Source organism: Sinohyriopsis cumingii, chromosome 6 (assembly GCF_028554795.1).
Source record: "Sinohyriopsis cumingii isolate HCF-2022 chromosome 6, ASM2855479v2, whole genome shotgun sequence".
Lineage (NCBI taxonomy): Eukaryota > Metazoa > Mollusca > Bivalvia > Unionida > Unionidae > Sinohyriopsis > Sinohyriopsis cumingii.
Genome location: NC_142966.1, coordinates 139,222,551 through 139,234,906, shown reverse-complemented (window position 1 = coordinate 139,234,906; position 12,356 = coordinate 139,222,551). Strand labels below are relative to the sequence as shown.

General features: G+C 34.1%; 2 protein-coding genes and 1 pseudogene across 5 annotated transcripts in view; 2 read left to right on the top strand and 1 right to left on the bottom strand.

The window, feature by feature from the left end:
• LOC149798108 (cytoplasmic dynein 2 heavy chain 1-like) overlaps positions 1 to 5,203 on the bottom strand; it is a 180,324-nt gene extending 175,121 nt beyond the window's left edge. For both annotated transcript variants that reach the window (XM_089963194.1, XM_089963195.1), the window contains exons 1-2: positions 5,091 to 5,203; positions 3,354 to 3,579 (exon numbers count right to left, since the gene is read on the bottom strand). In XM_089963194.1, coding sequence (XP_089819320.1) covers positions 3,354 to 3,554 — 201 coding nt within the window. In that variant the 5' untranslated portion in view covers positions 3,555 to 3,579; positions 5,091 to 5,203. The remainder of the gene's footprint in view (positions 1 to 3,353; positions 3,580 to 5,090) is intronic.
• Positions 5,204 to 5,313: 110 nt separating this feature from the next.
• The window catches only part of LOC149798106 (DCN1-like protein 5), a 60,108-nt gene continuing 53,065 nt past the window's right edge, over positions 5,314 to 12,356 (top strand). The window contains exon 1 of one of the 2 annotated variants that reach the window (XM_089963193.1): positions 5,314 to 5,346. The gene's annotated coding sequence lies outside the window, so the exon portion shown is untranslated. Of the gene's footprint in view, positions 5,362 to 12,356 lie in introns of both variants that reach the window. The other variant, XM_089963192.1, reaches the window with a different exon arrangement.
• On the top strand, positions 9,308 to 12,003 carry LOC149798107 (uncharacterized; annotated as a pseudogene). Its single transcript, XR_016421581.1, has 2 exons — positions 9,308 to 10,537; positions 10,835 to 12,003. The product of XR_016421581.1 is annotated as an uncharacterized LOC149798107 (transcript).

Below are 12,356 nucleotides of genomic sequence, written 5' to 3'. Positions count from 1 at the left end.
TAGTTTTTGTTAACTAATCAATGAGTTGATTATAACTGATTAATTTGTCCACACGATGTCTTGACAAAACTAGGGATTTTTTCAATAACCTGACGTGTGAAACTGTAAAAGGTACAGAAGTAAATTTGATCATAATCGATCATAGACATCACAATTAATTTCTTATTTTCATTAAAACAATTAATTAAAACAGAACTAGTTCTACATGTCCTATACAGTCTCAAACAGCAGCAGCCTTGCCAATGGCTTGAAAACCTTAATTAATTCATTTAAATGAACATTAGTGGAAGGAAAAAAACTATGTAACAAAAGGCATAAAATTATTGGATAATGGAAGGGAAATTCAGAACTAGAATTAATTAATTTGCAAAGACTAAATAACTTATGTATTTTTCCTCATATGGTTAAAAAGATAAAAGTACTAAGTACATTTCAACATGAACATTCAAATAATAACTCGATGGAAATTTATCAGAAATAATAAGTGTGGACAAATTCTAGTAAATACGACTCCATATCATGTCTACTTCTAAAACAAACAGTTTTAACAATCTGGAAAATTATCACCTGTTACATGAATCACATAAGTACCAATGGCCACTGGTATATGACCTACTGACCAATGCATAAAATTTTTTTTATGTCATTTAAGTTCTTAACCATGGGTCAAGTTAGACTTGATTATTAGGGAGAAGTGACTTCTCCACTTGGACAGAACAGTGAGAAGTGAGAACTCAACAAGTAGAAGTGGAAGCAAAGCAAGCAATGCAATGCAATACATACATGCATGCATACATACATACATACATACATACATACATACATACATACATACATACATACATACATACATACATACATACATACATACATACATACATACATACATGCATACATACATACATATACATACATACACATATACATAAACATGTGTGTGTTCTCTTATTTGAATTATGCCCTCTATTTCACAGTATACATATTTTTGCATTTAACACTTAATTTAAGCAATATTTTATTTTCAAGTAGAACATTTTCTGATTTCTGTGTATATTATAAACATATTTGGTACATGTATAAAAATTGTCCTATTCATATGTAGCTTAGAGCTTCTAAAGATTAGGCGCTATACAAAGTCCTCATTATTATTATTACTTTGGCCATTTGACTTTCAAAGAGAATAACAGAAGCTATACATTATAAACAATTTTATCTGAGTAACTAGATTACATTATTGTAGTTGCAAGTTAGCAAAAAATAATTAACCACCCTGGCTTAATCAAGTTTTTTTGTTTACTTTCTAAAAGTTCACTTACATGACACTTGAAAGGTTTCTAAACTTGTTTCAAACAACCCCTGTACCATGTACATGAGGGTAAATAAATGCACATGTGTCTTCAAATCATACTGTTTGTCCTCATTTCTTTAATACCAATAAAACATTACTGTAACTATTCATAGATAACACCCTGAAATGCATACAATTACAGACATGGCTCCTTTATAGTCAGTATATGAACAATACCCTTACTTCCAACTGAATCAACACAGACACGAGTGCATCTATTTTTAGAAAGAGGGATTTTCATAATGTAATCACTAACTTTATATAGCTTCATTACAACAATCCACTGATAGGATTGAAAATGTATGGTTTTATTGTTTGTCTATGTACTTGTAGTAATGTTAGGCATTGGTTAAATAGCATTTGCTTCACTGCTTGTTTTTCTTTTGTATTTTCACAAATTCGAGTCAAGTCAGAAAACAACTTTGACCTTACAGTGCTTCTCGTGAATTCCAAAACACAGCATTGCCCCACACATTTCTGACCTATATAATTGCATTTTAAAGCGAAATTTTCAATACCATAATACCTAGAATTTGCATTCTATGAATTGTATATTTTTCTAAATATATTTGTCCAATGGTTTAAGAAAACTGACAATATAATAAAGTGGTACTTCCCAGACACAGCAATGTCCACCATTATTTCCCCATTATTTGTTTATTAACGGTTTCAGACTGATTTTATGGAATTAACAGTGTACAAGTGGCAGTTAAAACATCCTGATCACCTATTCTGTTCTTAAAACAATTTACATACTATTGTTCAAGTTTTGAAACGCAAGTTTTAATGTTTTTATCAACAAAGGATAACTTGCAGAAATCAGGCAGTGATAGTTGCCAACTTACTTGGGAAAAGGTTGATGGTCAATAAGCTATCAAAACACATACCTGTGAATGTGCAAGAGTTTGTTTTTCAGCGTAACTAGCTACAACACTAGCTACTTGATGCCTACATTTCACCTTGAGCTACAACACAACTTTAGAATTAACCTGGCTAAGGTGAGGGGGCATCTCAAAGACTATGGTCACTCGATGTATCTCTAAAAAAATCTTTCAGTGAAGTCATTTTTGCTTTCCTAATAGAAGGCAAAGTTTACATTTTTAGGTGACTTAGTCACCCACTTCGCCTGGTAGCATGACCCCTGCTTAAGATGCCTGAGCATTGAAACCTATTGGCAACTGTTGATCTGAATACTTAGACCTATAGACAATGGTTGATAGGAGTACTGAGACCAATAGACAACAGTAAACCCAAGTACTGAGACCTACAGACAACAGTAAACCAGAGTACTGAGACCTACAGATGACAGATAATATGAGTACTAAGACCTATAGATAACAGTCAACCTGAGTACTGAGACCTATAGACAACAGTTGATCTGGGTACTGAGACCTACAGATAACAGTTGACCTGAGTACTGAGACCTACAGACAACAGCTGACCTGAGCAATGAGACCTACAGACAATAGTTGATATGAGTACTAAGACCTACAGACAATAGTTGACATGAGTACTGAGAACTACAATCATTGACCTGAGTACTGAGACCTACAGATCAGTTGACCTGAGTACTGAGAACAGTAGGCAATGGTTGATCTTGAGTATTAAAACCTAAAGACAACAGTTAATTTTGCAGTATCCATAATAATCAAGATGTTTAAAATCATGTACTGAACACTACAACCAAGGATATTTTCTATTGGTGACCTATATAATTACTGAAACTTTAGACATTTCTCAATAAAAAACAAAATTGGTATACAGAATGCTCAGACAAAAAAAAATAAAACTTATGTATAAAACTGACACAATGAATTCTCCAAATCTTGAAGAAAAAAATTATAAAATCAAAATGCAATCTTAAAATGTAAACTGTCGCTTTTTTAATGCGAATTACATGTGCTAGTTTTATTTTTTAAACAAGAAATTTCCAACAGTATGGTTAATATTAACTATCACAATAATCCAGAAACTACTGCATTAAAGAATTTTTCTTTTCCATTACCTTATTGGAAAATGTAATTGCTTTGCCTCCTTTCCCCTTTGGATCAATACGTCCAGCCAGTACAGGGGCATTTCCATCATCAAGGAAGTTATTTAAAGCTGTGGATTTGATGAGAGCTTGTACAGATGCATCTGCTGCTGTTATAGCAAAGTGATTGGCAGTGGTGGCCAAGATAAAATCTTTTCTAGAATCTCCAGACATTTTCAATGTCACTCAAACCTGAAATCTGAGAGAAAAACAAACATAGAAAACATACCAGGTTGAGAAGAAGAACAACCATGTTTGTCAGGTCAAGGGGATCAATAACAATGTGTACAATACTAAAATACAGAAGAAATTTTGTGAATAACAGTACAGTATGGTCACTATCATCTTCACTAGCCAAGGTTCTGATGTGATAACCCTATCTACACCTTGGTGGATCGAACAGATAAATTGGTGCTTTGTCCTAGTGACATCTATTGGATTTCATGAGTTGCATCCCTTAGTATGTAATGCCAACTATCCAACAGTGTGGTGTATTGTACAATGGCCAAAAGTGGTGGGCTCAACTGACCTAACAAGGAGACTTTAGAAGTTTAGCATCAAAAGTATGACTATGTACTAGAGGGAAGCCATCACAGGTGTATCTGAGTGAAAGATATTTGTGCAAACACGAACCAGCACTGGAAAATTACTCATTAATCAGTCCATTCAAGTTGTGTGCAACCCTTGTCTCAAATTTGAACAACTTAATTTTAATCGGATGCAGTGGCTTACTGCCACATCCAATGAAATTCACAGACCTGAAGCACAGAAATATCTGCTCAATATGCCAAGGTATAGATAGGGTTATCATATCGGAACCTTGGCTAGTGAAGATGGGTCACTATGGAACTTTGATGTGACATGGTACTCAATGTACAAAGGATCTTGCTGGATAAAATTACCTCCTAATGAGATCTTAATAACATTAACTCATCATTACCTCCCACAAAAACTGCCTCCCAGAGATCCTCATACCCTGAAATCATCATTACCTCCCACAAAACATTAGCTCCCACAAACATTGCCACCCGCAGAGATCCTCATAACTTGAACTGATCATTATCATGTCCAAAAAGGATTAAGTTCATAAATAAAAACAAATTTATAAATGATCTGGGTCAACTTAACACAGATATTTAACTGTCCAGTAGGGCCAGTTGACATAGAAATAACTGGCCCTGCAGAAAGTCAACTGGCACCGCTCAAATAAAAATAATGACTCAAGAAAATTTATCTGGCCATGCAGGCTTGTGGATATCAGTATGAACTGGCATGCCTCAAAACCCACAAGTAATGGTCTGGCAGGTCAGATTCTCAGCATCTCAGTCTGCTAGACCAACAAGTTGTTCTCCACCTTTTTTTTTTTTTTGACTGGCGAAAAAGGTGGAGAACACCTTGTTGGTCTACTCAGTCTGCCTACCTCTTTCCATCTCGGAATGTTAGGAATTCTGTAACTGATCAAACCCACAACTACCATAGATGTACAAAATGATGTCTGTTTCACTGCACCACATGCAATATATGCACATCCAGTTTATCAAAATTGCTGAGGTGCTTTTCAACGGACTATGCTCCGATGTAGTTTGACTGATTAATACTTCTTTAGCTCATCCACCCACCCCTAGCAAAGATTTTGATGGACAACGGTAAAAATTTTGTAAGAATGATTCAAGAACCCTTAATTTCTAAAACAATTTGTTTGACAATTACCCGTTAATTAATAGGAATCATCCTGACGATTATCTTAAATGTACTAATGATCAACTTTAAAGAATATGCTGACGAGAGTTATGGCCTCCGATGCCACAGACTGAGGAATTCGCTGTTGTGATACAATGGCCCTGATTGGTTGTTGAAGACGCTGCATGGCATTTGCCAATTAAAATCACCGTAAGTAGTGTTGACAGAAAAGTTTTGAGCATGAGCAGTTGGTCTTTTCCGGACAAAGTCGGTCGGAAGGAAAAAGGTACACGGAGACGACGTGAGTTTCGTCGAATGTAAAAATGCTTCATGAAATTATAAGCAAATTCTTTTCAGTGCCTTAACGAGTTGGTCCTGCAGAATTATGATCAGAAAAATAGCGCGTATCCTTACCGTTTGCATTTTTCTTCTTTAGTTTGAAGGGGGGGGGGGGTAGGAAAGATGACTGAAATGAAGAAGTTTGGGAGGGTGGGTTGGGAGCTTGTATTAATCTCTTGGAGAGGCCGTTACTTACAGTTTCGAAAATACTTTTGGAATGTAATTATTAAAGATGAATATTTGGAATATTCTTCAAAGTTTTACTTTTTTATAATGTGGATTTTGCTCACTATTTTATATCATCACAGGGGTCCAAAGCATTAGTAGGTCTAAGCTTATGATTCGTTAAAGACAAGTGATACACAACTTCCATTATGTTAAATTATCTCCAGTCCTATTAAATTTAACTGTATCAAAATTCATTTTAGTGGTTAGTAACGTCAAAGTTCACTGTCAACTTGATAATGCTGCATTGCATTTTTGGTCCATTGAGTCCTCTGAATTTGAAGTTCAGTTCTCGTTTTATTTAGTTAGACAGAACTAGTAATTTGCAAAGTGCATGCATTGTTCACTCCAAACAAGGCCAGATTAAAGGCAGAGCAAATATAGCAGTTTCTCTTAAGATCACTGCCCATGGGGTGGGGGTGGCAGCATTTTGAAATTGCTCCAGGGCCTCCTGACACCTTCATGTTGCCATGCTCTAAACAATTAAAACATAGAAATTTACTAATTTTAACTGATTGACCACAGACATGCTTGAAATGATAAGCCTTTCATTCAAGGTAGGATCACCATAGATAGAAAATCTAGAATGCGACACTGCAATTCCAACAAATACCAAACAGCTGCATTGACAATTCACTGTGGCCTAAGAAAAACATTTTTTATTTCTGGCTTACCCATCAACCTTGTTTTTTGGCCTGCTGACTATAAATCTTGTTGACCATTAAAAAACCAACATATTCCAGATTTTCTGAATGTTGTGACCAGCCCAGATTTTATCAAGTTCATAGGCAACATTATTAGACCTCGTAATCATCACAATTTTTGCTTTACATTGCCCTGAAAGCTTTCAATGACGACTGACCACCTTTGCATGCAGTTTGCTAATTGTGATGAAATCTTAATTGACAGTGTTATATCAAAAGTAAATTTCAATAATTATGTAGATTGCATATCTATCATGTAACATGATATTGTTTAGTACTAATGACATGGTTTTTTCCTTACAGGAAACAAAATATGTCCAGCAAATACGGTTTAATTTTGGTTAATGGAAGGAAGATAAATGAGTTTTAAAAAATCTTATAGTGACAGACTATGACCATGGTTCATTGTAGGATTCAGGAATATAGGCCCCATAGATATTTTGTTTAAAGATCTAGTTCAGAGTTTGATTGGCCTGTATTTTGCATGACCTCTTACGGGGATTTTAATTGGCAAAATTTTCACACTATAATATTGAATATAAATAAATTATAATTGAAAATTTGTTCTTCATTTGTGACAGATCTTAGTGTAATACCATCTGCAATCTTTCCGTATTCAGTAAAAGGAAATATCTACCTTTTACTTGTAATTCTCTGCAATATTAGATGGATAAGCCTGTTAAAGGTAAACAGGTTTAATACAGAGAAGTCATAAAGTTTTTCTAATTTGTATTCGATTGAAATTTATGTAAGTGGTTTGCTCTTATGCCAGTCATTATACTCACTGCTGATATGTTCTTTTAATTATACAAAGGGTTTCGGTATCCACTTGAATATGTTTTAAAAAGCAAATATTTAATGACATGTAAATAAGAACTACTTAATGTATATCTCTCAGTAGTGTGATCATTTAAAAATCACCAATATTTATTCTCAAAGAGTCAAATTTCACATTTGACTTGGATGACATATTTATCATGGTCAAAGCAAGCCATGACTTGGACTGTGTCACTGACTTTATTACCAATTTACCACTCACTAAAATTTCTTTCCAAAATTTGTTTTTTGTTTCATTCCACTGTTAAAGTAGGTGAAAGAAAAGAAACCTTTCTTGACAATTTCACTTGGATACTATCATTCAGATTCATTTGTCTGGTGTTCTGTGAAGATGTCATCAACAATTTAGTGAAATACCTCTCATGAAGACATCTGTTTGCATGATATGGAATGAATGGTTATTGTTAATTACTATGTTTTACATGAATTTGCACACAGCAGTAGCAACCCCAGATGATGCCTATTCCTTATCGGCAAACTGGGTGAAAATCAACTTTTTCTTATATTGTGTGCGCTACATTTGCATTAAAATCAATACTGATAATAACATTTTTATGAGATAAACTTTATTTAAAAGAGCTTTAAATTATCTACAAAGGCATTTAAATTTCAATAATATGTACATTTTATTGTATAACCATATGTTCATATAATTGTCAATCACATATCAAAGTTGACGGCTCTCAGTTAATTGCTGTTTCCTGTGTGCGTGCATTGACAACAGTGTGTTTGTTTTTAAATGCGGGTCACTAGAACCTCATGAATATTAATGAGGTATTGTCAGTTGAATGGGGAATGAATGACATTTCTGATGGTGTTTTGAAAATTTGCATGTGATGTCCGTATGCTGAGAAAATAGTCCCTAAAGTCCCGCTAATTTTTTCCACTCATGAATGTTAAATTTCAATTTTCAATATAACGTTACAAAATACACATTCTAATCTTTCTTGACACCAATTTTTTTTCTCGAAACAATATTTAAGTACCCGCATTTAATTTTCAAAAGTATGCCAAGTTGACCTCCATAAGACAAATTGGCGAAGTCGCCATATTTGTTTTGCAATAAACATAACAGCAATGTGAAACATTTGCAATCACAAGACAGTTGCTGTGATTTTTGTTTACTGTTAGAATGTTTTGTATTGGTAAGTAATTCTTTTGTGTATTTATTTATTAAATATTTTGTGAAATGTAGCGTAAATTTATCATATAAATTATTGCCCTCATGTTGACATGTATATGTAGATTTGACAGATTTACTCTTGAACTATTTTACTTTTCTTCTTCAAAACTTGCATCTAAATACAAATTAATGCCAAATTATTGTATGCAGATGATGTTTAAACATTTTAATAATAAAATGAAATCTCTGTAAATAACATTCAACCAAATAACTTGCAAAGATTGGTGGTACGAATAGAGCACGAAAACCTGATTTACTAATCGGCGTTTTGTACCATGATAAAGTACTGCTTTGCAATTTTTGGTGATGAAATATGTTTTTTTGACTGTACCTAAAACACTTTTTTTTGTTCATTTTCAGTGTAGAAATATGAGTATGGATTTTCCTGGTCCTTACTGCCAAAAAGCAGGAATAAGTATTGATATAATGGAATTGTGATTGAAATTTTCAACTTTTATAAGAAAAATTATCAAACATTTGCTGAATTTTGCGACATCTTAAGATTACTTAATGATGGGTGTCAGTCAATTAAACAATCTACTCTTTCCAACAGAGTTAATAGTGTACTTGACCAGAAGAAAAAACTTGTCAGTTAAAAAAATAAGTGCCAGGTGTAAAAAAACATTAATGAACTTCTACGGAAGGAATTCAAGATAATGGTGCCAATAAAAAATTCATATCATGTGACAGAAAATAGATGCTGCAATGAGAAAGAGTCAAACACAGCATGTCAAAGCAATAAAGTTTAGTTGCCATATATTACTTGCAGCTCTAAAACTGTTGGCATGCAAGCTGAAAATGAAACAGAAAACAACATCACAGAACAGTGGAACATGAAAAAGTATTTGTGCAACAAATAATCAAGAAAACTGCATGTATTAAAAAACCAGGAAGCTCAATACAGACAAAAATTAGACTCGATTAATAATTGAATCAGTCACTATTCTGTAAAAAAAAAGGTCAACAAGAGATTGCACATCAAAAATCAATATTCATTGTTTTTGTGGACATTCAGTAGTTTAACTTAAAAACAAACATCAAAGCTTCACAAAGTGGAAGGTGTCTGTTGCAAACATATTGAGAAAATATAATTGTTAACAAAAGACCTTGAGGAACTTAAAGAGCAGCATCAACTGCTCACCAAAAAAATGAAAAATGAAGAGTCTCTAAAAGTAACTGCTCAAAAATCAAACAGTAAGCTCAGAAGCAAAGTGTCTCTATGGAAACGGTCTATATCTGAAATGAAATATGCCAACACAATGAAAAATATGACATCCCAAAAAAAGAGACACAAATTTGAAACTAGCTACATTGATTCATAATTTATAAGAAAAAAAATGTAATGGTGTGCGAGTTACAGTATAAAATTGAAGACTTACGGGAAATGAAAGAAAGTCAAATCAAAACAAAACATACAGATGGAACTTACAGTGATAAACTAAGGTTGTGTGTGATCCAGATGGCAGGACTGGAAGTTGCCACAGAGAAATTGACACCTGTCATTGAAGTTGTATCAGAAATACATTTTGAAAAAAGGAGTTACCAAATAGCACAACGGTGCAAACAATAATAGACAAAGGACATTTCATTGCAAAGGCATACATTGCTGAAAAAATAGACAATTGTGAAAATTCGGACTACCAGGTGTAAACAGAAAATAATTGACACAGCATTAACGTTGAGATTGCCAGTCTGGGATTTACCCACGTTTCAAGGGAAACTGCCAGAATCATCACAGACATTACAAAAAATCACCTCATTTAAATAGCTGACATACGAAGCATATCATTCAGAAAACAACCTAATGAGGATTTTATTGTTAATTCCCTTGCTAAGCTTGCATTCACAATGAGTGATCACACTAGTAATGAGAAGCTGGCTGACAAACTTAAAAATGAGTGGAGAGATGACATGTTAAAAAGTTGTGAGAATGACATTGACAAACAGTCTATTAAAAACTTTCATTGTATGGCCCATGTCTTGTTGGGTTTTCATAGATATATATGTAATGACATTAAATACTGGAGAAATCTTTGATGTCCCATTAGGACGAGACAGCCTGCCAATATTTAAATTCAAGGTGGGTGCCATCATTGAGCGAGTTGTTCGGATGACATGAGACACTTTTAGGCCAGCTGGTGACCACCTTGGAGTGCGCGATCGATGGGAAACCTACTGTACTGAAAAAGGTATATGGTTTACTGATCGGATTTGGAGAAAAATTTTAATTTTAAACTATAATCCGCAGTCCACTGTGACCATATTATGCTTAATGGTACCATAAAACTTGGAGTTGCAGTGCATTTTAACTTTTTTTTCTGGTGCAGTCATTTGAATGTTGAATATATTATATATTTTTCATTTTTATGGTAAATGCAACCACGAAATTTTATATGCTGGGAATAATTGGTATAATAATTTTCATATCTTTTATTTTTTTCCTCCAGTTCTTTTTTTTATTTAAAGATACAAATATTTTATTTCAGGAATCAAGTCGACAGTTGGGAACTATCGCAACAATAGTTTCAACAGTTTATTACAAACAGCATCTGAGGTTCTAGTACATCGCCTGGATTTCCAGACTGTCATCAGAACTGTACATGCACCGAACAAAAATTCTATCTGTACATGCAGATTTAAACTCTTACCATATTGTGACTATGTTGCTACTCCTTGGGCTTATGTATGTTAGAGCAACTGGCCTGTACTGGGAACTTATTACATCAGGAAAAATGCCATACTTAGAATTGTATATATCATTCAAAACTTGCAGAAGTAATTAAAAGATTGTGCAGAAAAACCCAAACTGATTGAAAGTGAGATGTATGACATTGTAATTGAGCAACGCGTCTGTGAAGTGACAAAATCTATCAAGATTGACAGAAAATTACTGAATCTAGTTATTACTTCCATGTGTAAGTCAGTGGTAGGAACCATTGAAAAACAGCTCTCTGATTTCTTGCCTGGTTGGCAGTACAGCGAAGCAGCCGAGCCAAAGACAATGATGAATACACAGTTCGCGCAATTGACCAATCTTGGCTGTGAACATCACTTTGGTGACCTTGATAGCAGTCAGAAGCATAGACCAAATGCCTCCTTGCACCAGCACTCCTCGATTCAACTACTCAAGAGAAACCATCTCAGAATGAAAGAGTGGTATGACCGTATGACTCCCACAGAAAGAGAATCATTGTGGAAGAGTACATGCCACGGTGGAAAAGACTTGCATCTTAAACATACAGAACACCAGAAATGTGTGCAATGAAATATTGGACCAAATGAGTGAACCACAACCAAAGAAGGGAAAATGAAATCTGAATGTCACGGATGAACTCTATGAAAGTGAAATAGATGAACTCAATACAGTATGTCAACAGTTGCCTGTTCTAGACCAGCTAAGGAAAATGATTATGTTATCACAGCATATCAGGATGCTTGGTACCCTGGATGTGTTCATGAAATTAAAAGTGACAATAATAATAATTTGATAGTTAAATTCATGGCACCATGTAGGAAAGCAGGAGTTTTTATATGGCCCGGCAGAGACGATGTTCTGGAAGTTAAGCCTGAATTTGTCATAGTGACTGGAATGCTTCCAGAATGTCTAAATTCTGGATGTCAGTGGTCATTATCAGAGCATAGAAAATTTGATGAATTGTTTGCAGTGTATGCCAATGTTTTCTTCTGAATTAAATGACTTGTTACGAAATATGTTGTCCCGTGTCTGAATTGTCTGGTACAAGAAAAATAAAGATTTTAACCCCTTATTTTCTTCCCTACATTGAAATCTAGTGGACATCGTTTAATTTACTGTAGATATTTGAATTCTACAGGAAAAATGCTCTATATCTTTTTTTGATCAAAAGTTATGCTGGAAATACTTATTTTATTAAACGTGCCGTGTCTGCGACTTAAAATAATTAAACATGCATTTAAATAAGGCAAAAATTCACTGAAAAGCCAATATTCAAATAGTCATAACTTCTGAACTAATCAACATATTTCAAA